Source organism: Camelus bactrianus, chromosome 18, assembly GCF_048773025.1.
Source record: "Camelus bactrianus isolate YW-2024 breed Bactrian camel chromosome 18, ASM4877302v1, whole genome shotgun sequence".
NCBI classification, from domain to species: domain Eukaryota; kingdom Metazoa; phylum Chordata; class Mammalia; order Artiodactyla; family Camelidae; genus Camelus; species Camelus bactrianus.
Window position 1 is genome coordinate 325,822 of NC_133556.1, and position 19,470 is coordinate 345,291.

Consider the following 19,470-nt stretch of genomic DNA (forward strand, 5'->3'; position numbering starts at 1 on the left):
GTGTGAAGACACCGGGGGAAACAAGATCCGGGAACGACTGAGAATGGGAAACGCAGGCCCTGGGGGCCCCCCGGCCTCCGGGGGGCCAAGGGGTGTGAGGAGGATGGGGCTCGTGTGCTTTCTGGGGGGCCCATCCCCAACTCCTTATCCTGATTCTCGCACTAAGGAAATGAGGAAGCCCTCGAGGAGAAGGCACTTGTCAGAATCCACACAAACCGAGGTGGGGGAAGGGGCGGAACCACGCCTTTCTGAAGATGTCTCCGCGTCCCTGGTCTTATTCCAGCAAATAACGTTTCACTTGCACAATTTTAAAAACTTCACTTTTTAGAAGGGCGTGCATCTCTCAGCGCAGAAGCCCTGCGCTCCCAGCCTCCGCCCTAGACGCCGGCCGCAGCAGCCCGGCAGGAATCCGCACATGCCACATATGCCGTTGGGGAGGACGGCAGAGAAGGCCCGAGTCACGGGCCAGTGCGATCGAGCCGGGAGGCAAGGTGGGAGGTCCTGCGTGGGGGACTCAGGGTGCCCACCTGCAGGTGGGTGTGGATGGGGTACCTCCGAGCTCAGGAGCGCTTGCAGGGCTTGGCTGGGAGCTGCCCCCGGCCCCGCAAAGGGTGGCTGAGAGGGGCTGGGGTGGAGGTCCACCCGGCTTGGGCCTGGGGCCTACAACAGAGGCTCGAAGAGGACAGGCCCCCAGAGGACGAGGCCATATGGTGACGCGGAAGGAGACGGTCAGAGCTGGGACCCCTTGGACTCCTCTGACTGTCTCAGTGGACATCAGAGCTGCCCAGAACAGGGCCTGGGAGATTTCGGGTGTGGGAGCCCCTGGTGGGGTCAGAGTGGAGCCAGACAGGAGCTGGGGTCCATCCAGACACCAGGCGGGGACTCGGACCCCTCTGAGATCCAGCAATCGTGCCCCCTGGTATTTGCCCAAAAGGTCAGGGTGAAAGCTCACATCCCCACAAAAACCTGCACAAGGGTGCTTACAGCATCTTCCTTTATAATTGTCAAAGCCTGGAAGCAGCCGAGGTGTCCGGCAGGAGGCAATGGACAAGCAACAGCGCGGTCCATTCAGACAGAACATTACTCAGCGGTACAAAGCAATGAGCTATCAGGTCACGAAAAGCCACGGAGGAAGCTTACGTGCGTATACGACTGAGTGAAAGAAGCCAGTGAGGAAAAGTTCCAGCCAGACAGCTTTCTGGAAAAGGCAAGACTGTGGCGGCAGCAGAAGGCCAGAGGCCAGGAGAGGCAGGGCTGAGCGGGTGGAGCAGAGACGGCTTCCACAGCAGGGAAGCTGCTCCGTGCGACACAGCTACTACTGACAGTCACACACTGTCCAACCCACAGAACGAGGGCGCCGAGCGGACCCTGATGTGAACTGTGGACTCCGGGAGACTGACGTGCCCTGCAGGTTCGAGTGTGACACACGCCCCATCTGGTGGGGGTGCTGATGGGGGGGGGGCTGCGAACCTAAAACTGCCCTTAAAAAGTAAGTTCTCCAGTGGAAAGGCCTCCAAGGAGATCCCACCGCTGTGGCCCGGCCAGGACAGAGGTCCAAGTCGCCCAGACGGGTGCACATGGGTGCAGCGTGGCTCCCAGCCCAGCCCGGCTTCTGGGAAAGTGCTTCCCCCGCTTCCGCTCAGAAGGAAAGTGTATCTTCCTGCCACTTTCTGGCCTTAGACTGCTGTCCTTTGATACTGACTGTGGCCAGTGAGCCCTTTGCTGACTCCCTCGACAGGGAGGGACTGGCACCAACATGGACACCCGACAGTAACTGCGGGGAGACGGAGACCAGGCTGACTGGCCTTGGGCCCCTCCCGGCAGGGCCCTCCCGGCTGAGCAGCGGAGGATGCAGCCTGGTGGGCGGAGCGCCAGAAGAGGGCGGGAGGGTCCCAAGACAGGAGCAAACACCCCGGGCCCATGGGAGGCTCCTCAGGAGCTGTGAGACTCAGGGCAGGATGGTGCTGGTCATCTGGACAGCACAGAGTGGACGTCCAAACCCCCTGCCCAGAGTGCAGGGTGTGTGTGGTCTGGCTCCCCTAAGTTGGCACTGCCCCCTCCCACCAGATCTGGGGACCCCGGCCTCGTGCCCCTATGTTTCTCCTGGTGCCCTTCCCCACCTTCTCCACCTGGAGAACTTCTACTCATATGTCAGTACCCGACCTACAGCTGCCCACCCACCATCACCTGGCCTTCCTGCTTCGGCCTGGCCCCTCTTCCACCCGGGACCCAGAGCGAGTCTGTGGCAAGTGGGCCGGAAGACCCCTCCTCAGCAAACACAGCAAACCGCCCGGGGCTGCACCCCGCCACCCACTAGCCCTTGGCCCGGCACACGGTAGGGTGGGCTGACCCCAAAAGACCAGGACCCTGGGATCCATGCATCCAGGCCTGAGGTGGTCTCTCTGAAAGTCCCCGAGACGACGGTGAACTCGGAACCCCCGCTGAGACGTGAGAGGGAGCAGCCAGCCCAGGATGAGCCGGGAAGCCCCTGGCCAAAGAGCCGCTTGGAGATCAGTTGCTGTGCAGCTGCTTCGACGCTGTGGACATTCATGAAATGCACAAAAACGTGCAAAGAGGAGACAGAGCCAACCTTGAGTTTCCATGGCAAAGCCTCCCACGTGGGAGCGCGCAGGAGGGAGCAGCTCCCGTCCAGCGGCCCACAGGCCAAGCAGGTTCTCGGGGTCAGGGACTCGGACGTGGGGAGGGTGGCAGCAGAGGGCACCTGGGACCCAGATCTGGCCCGCCAACACCCTCCTCCCAGCGTCTTCCTGGAGGGAGTGGAGGTCCAGGGACTGAAGTGAGACTCTCCGTCCCCTCCCCACCAGCCCCACACGCCCTCTCTCCCTGGGGGAGGCCCACCGGGGTCTGTCCTGCCAGGCGCAGCCAGGAACCCCTGCGGGTCCCACTGCTGGTGACCGGGAGCTCCTAGGGCTACTGGGCGCTTTGGGCCTCCAGTAACCAGAAGACTCCCAAGAACGGCCAGCCCACCTCCTCCCCACGGGCTGCTGCAGGTCGAGGCCCCAGGGACGAGAGGCTCGGGCCCTGGAAGACCTCAGGTCCTTTCTGTCCTTGTGTCTGTTGGGCCCCAGGCTTACAGCCGCAGGCCTGCTCTCGTTGGCTGAGAGCACGCTCCGAGAGCTTTGGGTGGGGGTTGGGTGTCCGAGGGGCTGGCAGCTCCTAACAGCTTCTGAGACAGCTTGTGTGAGCATAAGCACCCGCAGACGAGAAGAGACCACCCCTGCACCCCGAGGCCTGGCACAGATCCCTGGGGCTCACACGATCCCAGCTCTGCCCACCCAGTCAGGCCCCCAGAGGCTGGCAGGTGTTCCAGACTCCTCAGTGTCTGCAGGAGCCATTTCTCATGTCTGTGCAGGTGGGGTCTCCACCAGGCCCTCCACACCTGGGGGGAACAGCTCCCGGGGCCCTGCCACTGTGGCCCCAGGGCTCTGTCCCACGCCCGTCCACCCAGGACAGCAGAGGATGGACAGAGGCCCAGCACAGGGTGGGGGTGAGTGGTAGGGGTGACGGGGGCGCCCGCACTCCCACCCCCCAAAGATGAGGAGGCCCCTGCACGGCTGGGGAAACAACTCACTTCAGGTCCCACCTGGGAGGTGCAGGACTTGGCCAGTCCACACGCGGGGGAGCCAGGGGCCTGGTCCCCAGGACCGCGTGGCCTCTGCGTGTGTGCTGTGAGAGAGAGACCAGGGAGCACCCAGCCCGCCGCACCCCGCCCGCGTCCTCGCACCTGGGCCTGCACACGCAGCGCAGGGGGCCCTGCCTCTGCGGCCTCGGGGCCTGTCTGAAGGAACCTGCTCAGATCAGACCCGTTACTGTGCCAGACTCTTCCGCCGGGTCCTCTCAAGGAGTCGAGGCTGACGCCGCGGACTTCATCCCCACGCGTGGGGCGGGTTCCGCCCTCGTACCAGACTCCTCACCCGGAGTGTCTACCGGTGGGACAGCCACAGCCCACGCCGGCCCCTAACCGTCCACGCTGACGCCCCCCAGCTGACTCCCAGGGTCAATCTGACGTGCCCGCTGGTCTCCCAGCCCCGCCTGCACCATGGCCTCAGGGTCTGTTTCAGATGTGGCCGGTGATGGCTCCTGGCCACTCGGGAAACAGGTCGGTCGCAGGAGTCTCTGAGCGTGTGATGCCGTGAGCCCCAGGGCCCCACTGTGACTTACGAGTTTGGCTGATCACAGTGGAAAAGGGGGAGAACTCCAAGTTGCCAAGGAGACCACTTCAAATACATTTTACAGTGTTGTGAAAAGCGTACCTTCCGAGAGGGTTGGGTTACACTCTGGGGCCTGTGAATCTGCCCCCACCCCACGGCGGGTGGGCCCTCGGCCACACAGCCGAACTCCCTCCACAGAAGCAGCGGTGGTCTCCGTCTCCCAGTCGCTCTCTGTAGGCCCCCAGGAAAGCTCTATGCAGGAAGCGTCGGGGCCCCTGGAGAGGTGCCACCCCGCCCCACCCAGCACCTCCTCCTGGGGGCTCCACGGTGGGGTGTGGAGTCCGAGATTCTCTGCTCACAACACAAGACCTCAAAGCCGTGGCACCAGGTACTCCCTGGAAGGCGGAGACTGAAAACGGCTCTAACAGCCTTTAATGGGTGAGCTAGAGTGACGCCTGGCCCCGGAGCCCAGCCTGCCCGTCACATGCAGGAAACACGGGAAGCAGCGCTCACCCCACTTACACAGCTCTACACACGTGCTAGATGCTTGGACACACACACACACACACACACCCACACAGCGAAGGCCTAGAACACTCGGAGCAAGGGTGCAGGAGCCAGCGGGACGCGGGAGTGAGAGGTGCGGCTGCCTCTCAGATCGGCCACTTGCTCTCCATGTGTCCTTGGGGGAAGGTCGGCCCCAGAAGACACTGCGGGGCCCTTCGCAGGTGTGGGCAGGCCGCATGATCCCTGAGGGGCTCACACAGCACCTGATTTGCCCGAAGTTCCAAGACACCAGCTCCGTTATCACAACTGTACATAACTGGTCATCCCTGAGTTCTGTGAGGACTCCTGCTGACCCTACCTTCACAGTTTTACCAATTTTCTACCGTGGCCTTGGACACGGCTGGGAGGTGGCCTTGGCCCCAGAGAATAACAGACAATTGTCTGTGTTGGTCAGAGCTACCCACTCCCTCAACTTCAAGACCATTAAAACCGAGGCTGTAAACTCAAGGGTTTGCACGAGTCTGTGGAGCCTGTGGGCGAGGCAAGGGGGCTGGGTGAGGACTGGAGTAAACTGGGAAGCACATCGCACCCTGGGCAGCCACCTCCCAGGACCAGCCGGCTGAGGCCAGGCCCAGATATGTACAGAGAAAGATCCCGACTTCTATGTGAAATATCCTTAATTCAAATGTTTTCTATTAAAGAAAAAACCCACACCGTGCAGGCCAGTGCAAACCCCACCCCCTTGTCCAGCGGCAGCCTTGGCGGCGTTTGGAGACTGTGAGTAACCTCCTGCTGGAATGTCTTCCAGAAACCACAGGCCAGGTCCTGGTTATCTCCGCAGACTTGCAGGAGGAGCTAAGGCTAAGACACAGACCTCAAGGGACCACGTTCTCTCAAAGTCCTGCAAGGAAAGCCCCGGAAAAGTTGAGTCAAGCCATGGCTGTCACTCCAAGCGTTCTCTCCCGGGGGGACCAGGCATGAGCCTTTGTTCAGGGACCTCTCAAAGTCACAGGCGGGCCAGGAGCTGAACCGCTGCGTTCTCTGCCTCTCAGGTCGGCAGAGCAGAGACCTCACTGGCAAGAATCACAATTTCTTCTGTCTGTGCTTTTTTGCTTTCTTTCAAGAAACATTATTGTTGGATGAGTCACCCACCCAAGGACAGGAATGCTGCCCGAGGACCCCTCCACGCGGTTCCTGCAGGAAGCCCCCGCCCGTGAGGCTCAGGTGCAGAGTCCACCCCTGCCGCGGCCTGCACCGCCCGCCCCTCACTCAGCCACCACCTCCAGGGTTCTCCCGCCCAGGCTCAATGCCGGGATGTGACCAAGTTCCCGGTTCCCAAACGCACACTGTGAAGCTCTGTGCCCGGCCCTGTCAAGACCTTCCCGGGGCCTCGCACACACCCTCCGGCCCTCGGTCTCCCCTCCTGCACTGGTTCTCCAGCCAACTCCAATGCCTTCCAGACCTTTCCCACGAGAAGGGCAGGCGCGGAGCGGGGAGAACTCCAGGTACCCTCTTTGGGGAGGAGCTCCCGCGGGAGCTCCCCCTGTCACTGTGGAATCCGCGGTCACAGGGAGGGACTTTATCTGTTTCTGGACCACGGCTCAGAGGTGGGTGAGAGCCCCATCTCACCGACATCAGCAGCCTGGGATTTGCTCCTGTTGTCTTAAACCAGGAAAGTGGCTCCACGTCCGGTGACGCTGGCCGAACGTCACCAGGGTTGGGCCTTTGTCATTTCCTTTCTCCACATCAACCCCAAGGCTGGCCCTGTGCTCTGGACGGCACAGTGACCCTCTTGGCTGCCGTGGCCACAGCCTGAATGGGCATTTCAGCCGCGGTGACCATTTGAGCCGCACCAGACTCTGCCCTCCCTCCGACGGCGAACACGCAGCTGAAGCGTGTGCTCTACCAAGCATGCGGCATAAATTCTTCCCGCCGAGAGGACCAGGGGAGTGGGAAATGGGCCAAGCTCACATACTTTCAGGTCTGTGTAATGGGGAGGGTTCCCACGGCAGGGCGGCCACTCATTCATTCCGGGGCTGCTGCAGCTCTGCCTCTGGGGACCACGGCCCAGGCGCAGCCCCGGGGGTGACGCGCCGGCCACGCAGCTGCTCGCCCCCATCAGTGAGAGGCTGAGCGTGGCCGTCACGGATTACGGCCTGGAGCCAGCTGTCGCCAGCCGCGGTGGGGGCTGGAGGTCGGGAACAGTGACTCATGCGTGTCCAGGTGGAAGAACCTGGCACTGATCTTTAAACGTTTAATTCGAGACCATCGCAGATTTGCATGCAGTTGTAAGAAACAGCACAGAGAGATCCCATGTGCCCTAGATTCACGCATCCCTCCCAGTGAGGACGCCTGCAAAGCTGCAAAGAGCTAAGCACACCTCCCACCGGGTTTGGACTCAGGACGCCCCCCCACCCCGTATCCGGCCCCGCCGCCACCTGCACACCCTGGAGCAGTCTGTGCCGTCTGCACGTGTGTGGGCTGAGGGCCGGGCCGATACCACTTCCAGGAGGAGATCCTTCAATCGTCAAGGGTTAGGACACATGGGGGATAGGGTAGGTGCAAGGCTGTGTCCGCACAGCCAGCTGGGCTTGGGCACGGCTGGTCCCCAGGGGACGGGGCATGTGGACGAGACTCTGCCCCAGGCCCAGGGCGGCCCCTGGGCCCCCGCGCCGGACTCACCTCCGTGATGATGAAGAAGTCGTCCCCAGGCTCCCCCTGGACCACAATCCTCTCTCCATCTTCAAACTGCGCGGGTTCCAGGGCGTCGGCCACAGTCAGGCGCTCCCACTTCTCCAGGGACTCTGCAGCGGGGGCGGGGGGGTCAGGGGCCGGCTCCCACCCTGACGGCCCCCGAAAACACCCAACAGCCAGCCCGGGGGTGGGGTGAGGCTCTGCTATGTCACAGGGATGAACAAAACGGAAAGCAGGGGGCACCCGGGTACTTTCACAAGTGAGCTGAGCCCAGGGCGCTCACAGTGCGTGCCGCGCCCTCAGCCGGGATGCAGAACCCAGAGCGGACCCCACCCACGTCCCGGACTCGTCGTGAGTTACAGGCACCAGGCGCTGCGCTGCGTCAGCTCAGCACAAGATGCTTCTGCCATCTTCAGAAGAGCAGAGCTGCCTGTATGTCACGACCATGAAGCACGAGGGCTGCCAAGGGGTGAAGTAACCCAGAGGCCGAGCGACTCCCATCCCAGGTCCGCGAGCACGGCACTGCACTCACGTTGTGACCCTGAGCCACCCACCACCTTCCACTGCTTTAGGTCAGAATGCTTACTTCCAACGGCTAGTTTAAGGCCTGCAAGTTCTCGCCCTACCCTCTCTCAGGCTTCCCCTCCCCGGGGCGTCCACTCCTGCTTTTATAAGAAATTAACGACCAACTGATTAGCTGTTTCTTTTTGACCAAAGAAACTTTTCTGTCCTATACTCATCAGATGCCCTTATGTGGGTCAGCTGCTAAAAATACAAAGCAAAGCACTATTTTAGATCCAGGTTGGGAGGGGACTTCTCTGCTTGAAAACTCCTGCCAGAGCCATGCATTGAAAAGACATGTTTTGCACCCCAGGGCCGGGGCGGCTGCTGAGAGGGGAGCCCCTGCCAGCAGCTGGTCCACATCTTCCTGAAGAGGGGCCGCTGGGGACAGGAGCTGCCCTGTGAGCCGGACCCCAGGAGGCTGGCATGGCCCCCTCGTGACAGCGAGGCAGGTGGCCTCGGAGGGGACGACGGTCTGTGTGGGGAGGAGTCAGGCTGCACACGTGTGGCTGCTGGCTGGTCCCTCCCAGGGCAAGGGCCGGCATCTGCGGTTACGACGTCGGGGCCAGGAGGTTTGTGTCCTCGCTGGGATCTGCGGGGTTTCCTGCCACACTAGAAACCTGGGACATTCCAGGCCCAAGAGTCGCAGCTTCCTCCCCAGCCACGTGAATTGGGAGAGAATGTCAGACAGCGCATGGGCCCCAATTTCTCAGGGGTCTTAAGCCACACCAAGTAGGGGCCTTTGGGGCATTTTTACTGCGATCAGAGCCCATCCCTGGCTCCGGGTGCAGGCAGTCAGCCCTGCGAGGAAAAGCGGCCGGCCGGCCGGCCGGGGGGCCCACTCCCAACGCCGTCCTTCCCGAGGGTCCTCCACCTGCCGGGGAAGTGGTGGGAACCGTGCAGAAGGAACGTAGGGCGCATCCCAAAGTTGCCCCCGGTCATCCGGCCGAGGAGTCCAGGGAGGACGCGGACCTTCGGGTCCTGCCTCACAGCTGTGACCCTCCTCCAGGGAGACCCGCTCTCCTGCCTGGAGGCCCGCGGTCTGCTTTTTCTTTTGGAAGTTGGGTCGGGCCAGCCCCCTGTGCTGCCTCCACTGCCTCCCTGGGCAGGAGGTGCCGGGCAGCCGTCCTGCCCAGGACCGCACCCCGCTTCCCTTCCAGGCCCCTCACAGTGCCCCTCCACGTCACTGACTCCACACAGTCATGTCCAGTGTTTTTGTAATTTGGGGAAAAGATAATCAGAAAAGTAGAATCAACACCATAGCCGACATCTGTCCTGAACAAAACTGCAGGAACACGCCGTCACGCCTGCTCAGAGCCACTCTTTAGAGACAGAACTCCTGCTAAGGTCGAGGCCCCTTCCTGTAGGCCTATTTCTCTCCCTCCCCACAGGCTCTGACTATAAAGGGTTCGGTGGAATTTTTTTTTATTATTATCCTAAAGGCTCTGGCAAGCTTCCTCTCCGTGGGTGGTCTCCCGCGGTCACTGTGACGTGGCTTCGTAAACACGCCGTGGCGCTGCCAGCGCTGTGCAGAGACACGCTTTCCGTTTGTGCCGACTTCTGTTTGGAGACCTTGTCCTGTGCTTTATCGGAGTATAAACCTGCGCCACGCAAACATCCCTTCCTGTGACGACAGACTTCAGGCTGTTCCCACTGTCTTGTTATTGCAGAAATCGCTGAGATGAGCGTCCACGCCGTGTCTCTACAGCGTTTCCTTCACAGGCAAAGATGCAGAGTCTGGAGCGTCTGCTGCATTGGTCCTGCCCCTGCGATCCCTGATTTACCCCCCAGGTTACCAACAGCCTTGTTTTGGTCCTGATCTGCCTTCCTGGCTCCTCCAGCGTCCGTTTGACTTCCTCCGTACCCGCTCTGCTGCCTCCGCTCTCCTGTCTCACTGAGCCGTGCTCTTACATTCTCTGTTGGGATTTCATCCTGGCTGGCCTGCCCAGCGGCCCTGGAGGGTCCCTCCACCTGCTCAAGTAGATGGGAGGGCCCCTCCCCTCTGAGCTGCAGTTTGAGGGGCCAGCGGAGAGCCGCTCCCGTGTCCCACCACCCGGGCTGCAGAGGTGGACAGGGAGAGCTCAGCTGGGAAGTGGCTGCTCTGTGCCGGGAAGCAGCCAGGGTCCCACCAGGCTCCCCGACATGGGCAGGGGTCTGGAGCACGGGTACAGTCCCGCGCCTTCATCCGCGAGCGCCTTCATCCGCGAGCGTCGTCAGCCCCCGGGCGCGGACACCCTCACCCCCCCGAGCTGCACCTGTTTCCTCTTTCTCCCTCCTCAGAGGTTCTTGGGAAAGGAGCACGGGCTCCCTCGTCAGCTGCACCCAGAAGTCCGGCCGGGGCCGCTGCCGGGGAGCTCCTGCTGGATGGTCATTTCTCGCAGTTCCCAGAGCCTCAGTGCATCATTGCCACTCACTTCCCAAAGCGGGTCTCCTTCTGTGGTGTGCAGCTGCCAGACTCACACAATCATACACATGGTCACAGCCCAGCTGATTAAAATTAAATAAAACGAAAATCCGCCCGTGCTCGGCGCAGACATAGAACCTCTCCATCATTCCAGCAGCTCTGAGGCCAGGCTGGTCCCAAGCAGCATGAAACCGCCGTGAGAATCAAAGCAACTTCAAAACACTGAAAACGTCTGTTGGAGAGAACCTTGTTGAGCTCCGGAAAGTCAGTGGAAACGCAGCCTCCAGGATGTGACGGGGGGACCCGAGAACCCACACAGAGTAGAACCCAAACGGGTCTGGAAAGACGCAGCACAGGCGGGCCCACGCACGAGCCCAGCCGACCCCTGAGGTGGAGAGATGGGCTCTGACGGCGGACACACGGACACACCAAGCACAATGGACAGACGGACGGGGGGGCAGACAAACAGCGCGCACACACGTGTTCATGCATGTATCTGTGTGGGAGCACCCTGCGCATGCGTGAGCCTGTGTGTGTGTGTGCATGTGTGTCCCAAACGCGAGCAGCACCGAGAACTCTGACCCTCCAGCCGCACAGGGAAGGGGCCGGTGGGGGCGGCGGGGCAGGCACGCACCCAGGATGGAGACCTTGCTGAGGAATTCCTCGTACATCCTGCGCTTCCTCAGTGTGCTGCCCTGTTTGGGAGAGACGAAAACACAGAGAAGGTTCAGAATCTCTTCCTGCCCGAGCCGTTCCCACACCCCCAACTTCCCCCAAATGATTCCGAGCTCCTAAAATGAGACCCTCGGAACATTCCAGGTCCTGGAAGTCTCTCAGGTGAGCGAGGGTCTGGGCAGGCTACGGCCCCATCAATGCCCAGACCCCACCCCCCTCCCTCCAGGGGCTCCATCCTTCCTAACTCCCTGGCTGGCAATAGCACACCTCATCCAGCTGGGGCCAGGGATTGGTCCACAGGTGAGCACTCAACCAATCAGAGCCCTGCCCTGGGCTTCCAGGTGCTGAAGAGGGTGGTCAGGTGCGGTGGTGAGACTGGGGTGCCCCTCGGTCCCCCCACTGCACCCCACACATCTGGAGAGACACTGGTGCTGACAGCAGAACGTAGCATGCGCCGTGAGGAGGGGGGCCTGGAGCTGGTGCCCGTGAGAACCGCCAACTAATTACTTCTTTTTCCCAATCAAATGCTCGCTGAGTAACACAAACCAGTGACCAGACCCATGTTGGCTTTCATGTGAATTAGAAATTAGAACCAGAAATGCGGATTTGAAAACAGCACCTCTGCATCAAGCACACGTCCCAGCAAGCACCACCTCCAGGTGGCCAGTCCCGTCTGAAAGGTACAAAGCTGTCGGGACTTCAGCCGCTCACCCCTCTGCCCAGCCTCTTTGCACAGTGTACGAACCGCACAACGGAACACGGCAGCCCCGCCGATGAGAACTATTAAGCACAGCATGATCAGAAAACAGAAATGTTTGGTGAAATTCAAACAGTCTCATCATTGAAGGCACCACCAGTACATCAGAGATGTGAACAGGATGGAGACAAATCTACCAGTGGCGAGGTTTCCCCAGGACCCTAGACCAGTCACCCTGGCAGGCAGAGGAGGGGAAGGACAATGAAAACACAGGTCAGGGAGGGGCTGCATCTCTTAGACACCCTCCCAGCGACCAGAGCCCAGTCTGGGAACACAGGGATGGGGGCAGGGGGCAGACAGGGTTAGGGAGCTGCTCCAAGGGGCTGGCACCTGGAGCCCAGTGGCCGGGTCTGGGGGAAGACAGCCCCTAGCCTGCAAGTCCCGGCAGACGCGGGAAGAGCGAGCAAGGAGGAGGAAGCGGGGGGACGCTGAGAACCAGGACAGGGAGGGGCCGCACACAGCTGGACGGTCGAAGCCCCAAGGCCATGGTGCGTTTCCCCAAGCTCAGCCTGCACCCAGGGCTAGGGACCTCATCCAGACCCACGGAGGGGGCCAAGGGAGGAGGCCTGAACCTGGAAGGGATTCAGAAGCCCTGCGTTCAAACCCCACCCCTCACTTGGTATGCACACACCTGAGACAGCACCCTCCTCTCCGAACCCCGGTTTCCTCGTATGGATGATGGAGTATCTTAATCCCTGCCCCACAGGATCCTGGGAAGCTAAGGTGAGCAAACATCAGTGAGGTGGTGTGGGGAGGGGCCCCAGGCCTCAGCGCCCCCAGCAACTCCGAGTGACTCAGGGCCAGCCCAGCGCTCAAAAGGCTGAAAGTCCCAAGTTTGGAATCCAGGAGGTGCCCTGCCACCCCCATAGGAGCCCAGAGACACCCAAGCCCCCTCCATCCGACAGAGAGCCCCCACAGGGCTGGACCGTGCTCTAGTGGGTCCAAGACCACCTCATAACTGGTCCAGGATGGTGCAGACGGGGTTCTGCACGACCGGCTGGTGGCAGGGAGCAGGCAGTGTCCAGGGATCGGGGCAGAACCCAAGGCTCTTTCCGGCGCTGAATGTCCGCCACGGGGCAGGTGTGGATGCCCATGGGGGCAGCGTGCTCAGCTCAGCTCGGCGCCCCGGCTGTCTCAGATCCCCGCCGGCCACAAGAAAGGCATTTCTTTTGCGAGATGATTTATATTCCCACTGACCTGCCAGCAGCTACGCCCCCCCCCCCGGTGGAATGCAGGCATGTTTGCCCGGGAACCTTAGACTTTAAAGCTCCCCACAACTGGCCCATCCATCTCCTGCCGGAGGATGACAGCTGAGGGCGGCCGCCTGGGACCCTCGGGTCAGGAGACTCGCCTCAGCGGCTGACCGAGGTGCCTCCCCTTCAGAGCGTCCCTTCGGGGATGAGATGGCCGGCGAGGCTGTGCTGGGAGCCTCCATGGGTTCACGCACCGTGCAGGTGTCCATGGGACTGGCCCTTTACCTTGGGGGCCACGAGGACCCACACTTGGGGGGCCCTGCAGCGTGTCTGCCGGCAACCCCGAGGTGGGCTTTGTGCCTGGAGGGGCTGTCACAAGGACGCGGCCTGCCCAAGGCCACCACGCGTGAAGGGCCAGCAGGGCCTGGAATCTGCCTCCTGATGAACGCTCCCATCCGTGGGTCTGGATGAGGTCTGAGTCATGTGTGCAGTGGGTCACTGGCTCTGGGTGCAGGCTGAGCTTGGGGAAACACACCATGGCCTTGGGGCTCCGACCATCCAGCTGTATGTGGCCCCTCCCTGTCCTGGTTCTCAGTGCCCCCTCTCCTCGCCGCCCTGTTCCTCCTCCTCCTCCTCCTCGCACTTCCCGTGTCTGCCTGAGGTCAGGGGAGCTGAGGGGTGGGGTCTGGTCCCGTCTCCCTCCACCCCGTCTCCCTGGCACGTGTACCCTTGGTTTCCACATCTCTGTGATGGGGTCCCTCTGGACTGACTTTGAGAAGCAGGGACTGCAGAGAAAGGCTGTCTATGTAACCCCCCAGCACAGCCTACACCGCACAGCTTCCCTTCCACCACGGCCCCGCCCCTTCCCCGCAGGGAGAGCAGAGCGGGTGCCCCACCCCTGATCTGGACTGATGGATGGATGGAGCAGGGACGGGGCAGACTGCACTTCAGACCAGGACCTCGCCACAGGGCTGCCATCACCCCAGCCCCACCCAACTGCCCCCTTACAGCTGGAGACAGCCCCTCCCCAGCCCCAGTCTGCTGGCACATGGTGCCAAGCATCCCGCTGTCTCAGAGGAAGCATTTTGTCCTGGAACCTAAAATGTCTGGAAAGTCCAGACACCCCATCCCACCTGCATGGCCTGAACCGGCCCCAAGGAAGGGCTGGGGACCGGGGTCCCGGCGGACAGCAGGACTCCAGCCAAAGCACGCACACCCCAGGACGGCACCACCTCTGGCTCCTGGAAGCTTCCTGAGTCCTGATTAGAGGGCTCACAGGGGGTCCACGGGGCCACCCAGGGTGGCAGCTCCAGGAAGGGTGGGAGCCCGCGGCCTGAGGAGGAGTCTCCGTCAGGGGAAGAGACCCTCCTTCCTGATGGGATGTCCCAAGCACCCTTTCCCTCTACAAGTTAAATCCCACCAGCTCTGCAGCCACGAAACGAAGCCCCCCACCACCACCCCAAAGGCATCCCTGTGCGCCTGGGCAGAGGCCGGGGCAAAGGCAAGAAGAGGGTCGCGCTTCACAGATGGGAGCCAGGGGCCCAGGAGCGTGGGTGGGGTCTCAGCGCTGCGGCTCAGGACCCGGTTCTCGGGCTCCCCCAGGAAAGTGGGGTTCTGGAGACCCCAGCCCAACCTCTACAGTAGGGTTCCACACTCACTGGTCCCCATTCGAGGCCTCACATCAGACTCAGGGGAACAAGAGTCCTGAAGCTTAAAAGGCAGAAGTCTGGGGGGCACTGGCCCTGCCTGGGGGACCTGAGGGGGCCGAACTCTGGGCTTGCTCAGAGGCTGGCCAGTGGCCTGGCCTCGCCACACTCCACCCCTCGGGACCACACGGAGCAGTGGAGAAGGGACAGGTGTTGTACGGAGCCTCCAGGATCAGGCGTCCTGGGATTCAGAGGTGGTCCCCTCCCTGGGGACACCAGCGGCACCCCCATCCCGGGTCTTCCACGAACGTCCCAGCTCAAGGCCACTCACTGCGTGACAGTGCATCCGAACCCACCCAAGCCCAGGGCTGATGTAAAACCGGACACAGTCCGCAGACACTCCCTTCCGAGTGGGCCGCACTGTCATTTTCTCCCCGAGACACGGGGCTCTATTCTTAGCACGCGGGGATCCAGAATTAAACACAGGAAGTGCCAGCTGCCTCGGTGGTTTGGGAACTTCCCTGAATATGAGGTTCCAGCCACAGAAGTCCCGCCGCCCAGAAGGACTTGGTGTGGACAGCGGTGGAGGAACAACGGCTTATGCACCCAGGACCAGGTGTGTCCAGAGGAGGTGGGAACCGACGGGGGTGCCTGGGGTCCCTCCTCGCCCCAGACAGCCGTCTCTCTCCCAGAGAAAACAGGCTGTGTTCCACCAGAACTCGCAGGGCAGGGCCCCAGTGCACCCATGGCACGAGGACTTGTCTGCTCACATGGGCACCCAGCGATGCCCACTGAGTGCATGGATGAGGACCCTCAAGAAACAGGCGCCCCCAAGACTGAACTGACCCCTCCCGGCACTGCAGAGGGCCCAGACAGCCCCACCGTTCCCCTTCAGACGGGCCCCGGGGCAGGCCCCACCTTCCAGGATCAGCTGGGCTGGGCTCACAGGGCCTTTCCTAGACCATCCCTGAGCTTCCGCAGGCCTCCCGGAGCATCCCAAACCGCAGCCCCCTCCCTGGAAACTGCACCGCCCAGGCCGACCCTCTAGAGACAGCCAAGCCCCCGAGGGCACGTGGCAGCAGCACTGCCATCCAGCTCTGGATCTCCCAGCAACGTGTCCACCTCGGTCACCCCCCTCCAGGCTGTCGGGACTCCTCGGACCCCAGCCCCACAGGAGCTGGCTCTGAGCAAACACCATCGCCAGACCCTGGGGCTGCCCTCAGCAACAAGCCCATTGGACCCGGGTTCTCCAGGACGACCCCTGACCGTCTCAGAAAAGCTGGGCAGGCATGGACACCCAAGAAAGGTGACTTCCCCGAGGATAGAGCACTCAGCTACAGGGGGCCCTGCCCTGTCCTGGGAGGGAAGGCACTGTAGACCTGGGGCCACAAGGGAACCCGCCCAGACCCGTGTGGCCAGTCCAGAGCCTCCCTGCATCCAACATTCTCCACCCCACCCAGTCGGCCCCTACACCAGCCCAGACGTCACTGGGTCCAGGGCAGCCCTGGCCCCCCTGCTGCCCACTCTCCTGCAGGGGATCTGGAGCCCTCAGGGTCTGAGTCCAGGCCCGCGGGGCTATGGGACCACAGGATGCAGCCCCCACCTCCCTCCCACCAGGGGATCCTGTCGTCCACAAGCAGGCCAACCAAGCCCACACCCCAGGGCCTTTGCACCTGCTGTCCTGATCACTGTCCTCCTGGATGGCCCTCCGAGGAGACTTATTATGGGAGGGGTCTCAAGGAAAGGATCTCAGACCTTCTGTGGAACAGCAGCCCCCTCCTTTGCCTCTTCTCTGGGAACTGTGGCCACGAGGCATGTGTTTGCCCCACTGTCTCCTCCACCAACACGTCAGCCCCCCGTCAGGCATGTGTCTGTGGCATTCCCTGATGGGCCCAAGCACCATGAACCAGGCAATGCGTGTGCAGGACAAACACTGAGTGGGCATAGGAAGGTCCTGCCTTCTCTGCCTGGGAAGGGCCTTCTCCACACATGAGCTCACCTCAGGGGCCTCCCATGGACAGTGGGCCTGCACAGGCGTGTGCACCTGCCCCCACCCTGACCTGGCTGCGTATAAGGGAAAACTTAAATTGTCCCCACGTAAGGAAGTCTGGAGGCCAGCAGCCTGCCCAGTACCATGGACCCACTGTGCCACCAGAGGCCAAGCCCCTCATGGTTCTTAGTGAATGCAGATCAGCCTCAAAGTCACCTCATAGTCCAGAATATCACCTGGAGCTCCAGCCATCACAACCACATTCCAGACGATTGTAAAGAAAATGGGAAGGAAAACAAAAGGGGCTCCCCCAGCTGTCTGCTTGCCTTTTGGGAGGCTTTCCAGAACCACCCCCTCCAACACTCGCCAACCATCTCGTCCCCTGTGTTATCACCCCCACCTGGACACAATCCGCGTTCCTGCAGGATGCTGGGTGGGTGTCAGATTCGAGACCGGCTGCCCTCCTGGCCCTGGTGAAGCCTCCCACGCAGGTGCCACTCACTCACCATGAGGATGCGCCGGTAGCTGTCCCGGTCGATGCCCCAGACCTTGAGGTCGGTCTTGGCCTTCACAGTCGCTGCCCTGGGGGTGCCGTAGATCAGGGCAAGCTCCCCGAAGCTGCCACCTTCACTGATGCTGGTCACCCACTCTCCGTTCACATACACCTTTGGGGATAGAGGACAGTGTCACAGGGGCCTGGGGTCACCTGCCCTGCATCCACATACACCTCTGGGGACAGAGGGACAGCATTATGGAGAACATGGTGCCACAATGTGGCTACCAGCACTGAGAGCCCCTGCAGTGTCCTCGGTGGGAGGGGGGCCTGCCCGCATCCCCTGCCCCTTGCTGACGGGTGGAACTTGGTCTGGCCAGCCCTGTTCAGAGCTGGGCCTGGACAAGCACGGAGCAGAGGCCCTCCGCTGTCGGTGCCGATGAGACCGGCCAGGTCAGAGGTGAAGGCACAGCTCGGCTCCTGGTTCACGGGGCAGCGAGTCCTGCCACCTGCCAGGCCGGCCTCGGACTCAATTCCCTGCCACTGGAGGCTGGCTGGCCTGTCCGGGCCGGGTTTCCCTAACTGCGCCAAGTAAACCGGACGTGACTGCCTCAGGGCATCCCTGCCGCCATGGCCTGGCCCCCACCCCCTCACAGGTGCTGCCCACTCTGGTCCCTTCCGTCCCTGCCACTCAGGGCTCCGTGGGAGCAGCCTGGGACCCTCTCCCACCTCTACCCGCAGGCCCCGCGGCCCGGAAGGAGCTGAGCTTCCTGAGTCTCTGGGCCGCTCCCCCACAGCACCAAGTCAACGGGAGTGCAGGCGCCGAGGGCTGGTGGAGCCGCGGACAAGATTCCCTTTCAGCCTGGGAGGGCGGCGCCTGCACAGTGTCCCTGCTATGCATTGAGCGCACGCCCGCATCCTGCAAGAATGGCCTGGATTGTTCATTATGCAGGTTCTGTTACTATAAGTTAACACAACGCGCTGTGTGTTGCCTTGGGTGTCAATGAGCTTAAAGAATAGTTCCCATTGGCAAAAAGGGTGCCCATCGGGGAAGAATGGATTGCATGAATCATGGAAGCAATTCTTACTGAATTCAATGACTCATTATCTCCATCATAACCGAGGCACAGAGCTGCCAATCTGCGGAAACGCCAGGCAGGTGACAACGGCGTGTTGTGGGGGAGAGGGTGGGGAGCGCTGGCCCAGGTGTCGAGGGAGGGGAGTCAGCAGTTGGCCCAGTGGCCTGGGGCCTGTGTGCCCGTTCCCGAGAGCCCCTACCAGCCCAGCGAGCCTGCACGGCTCCACCCTCCACCGCTGCCCGACCTGGCCCGACTGTGCGCTCAAGTTCCTGGAAGGGAGTCGGGCTGCAGGGTGTGCAGGGAGAAGAAATGCAGCTTCCACTCGGCAAGGCCCTCAGGAGTCAGGACGATACCCACCCTTCCCACGGGGCAGGGGGGCACCGCCTGGCTCCGCCTCGGCCATGGAGGGATGCCTGGGAGAGGCCGGCAAGCCCGGTTTCAGGGGTGCAGGGACAGCAGAGAACCCCCCGGAGAGTCCCCTCTGGTTTTCTCCAAGGGGTGCAGAGTCCAGGGTGGGGCAGTGACGACCCACCAACAGTCACGGTAACCGGCAACCGGGCACGACTGGGTGGCACCGGCTCCCTCACGGGCGGTGCTCCTCCACGTGCCTGTGCTTTTGTGCAGCCCTCTCCGCACTGCTGTAGCTCACAGACGTCGACCTGCACTGTCCGGGTGTGCAGCGCAATGAGCTTCCCACCACTCAGGCTGCAGCGCCGAACGTCTGCAGGTGCCTTTCCCAGGGGACAGGAGAGGACCACAGTGCAGTGGAAGGAATCCCAGCCCATCCTTCTGTGCTAAGCGTCCGAGTGCCGTTTAGCTCATCTGTTCTCACGGCCACGTAGCAGCTACAGTCCAGTGGGCGACGGATGCGTTCTAGTTTCAGCTGTGATGCAGACCGCGGCCATGAACCCTCGCAAGTGGGATTACGTGCCCTCACTTCTCACAGGTGATGCCAGGGGTGGCACTGGCTGCATCGTGGGGTGTCTGTACGGTTTGCTGAACACTGTTTCTCCTGGGTCATGCCAAACTGCCCTCCCACTGAGTCACCACGGTGATGCGGGCCCAGGGATCCATGCTTGACGTGGGGAGTCTGGGGAGGCATGCTGCGGCCTCCCCCCGACCCTTAGGGGAATACGGAAGCCACCCACCTCTGACGGCTACCAGGTAGGCGGGACACCACCACGCCCCCAGAGCGCACAGGGACCCCAGGGATCAGAGCACGCAGCCCAGCAGAGCCCTGGGAATCCCCAGGGTACGTCCCCAGAGAGCAGGCGGGCGGCGGCGGCCACAGAGCACGCC

The 19,470-nt window shown here is 62.1% G+C and overlaps 1 protein-coding gene across 14 annotated transcripts in view; it reads right to left on the reverse strand.

Annotated features, from left to right (window-relative positions):
• The window catches only part of PRKAR1B (protein kinase cAMP-dependent type I regulatory subunit beta), a 102,947-nt gene that overhangs the window by 19,700 nt on the left and 63,777 nt on the right, over window positions 1–19,470 (reverse strand). For 13 of the 14 annotated variants that reach the window (XR_012500214.1, XR_012500213.1, XM_074345460.1 and 10 more), the window contains 3 exons: window positions 17,106–17,264; window positions 10,973–11,033; window positions 7,362–7,483 (listed from right to left, as the gene is read on the reverse strand). Coding sequence is in view for 12 of the 14 variants with exons in the window: in XM_074345460.1 (XP_074201561.1) it covers window positions 7,362–7,483; window positions 10,973–11,033; window positions 17,106–17,264 (342 nt within the window). In the remaining 2 variants the exon portion in view is untranslated. Of the gene's footprint in view, window positions 1–3; window positions 5,581–7,361; window positions 7,484–10,972; window positions 11,034–17,105; window positions 17,265–19,470 lie in introns of those variants that run through there. The other variant, XM_074345459.1, reaches the window with a different exon arrangement.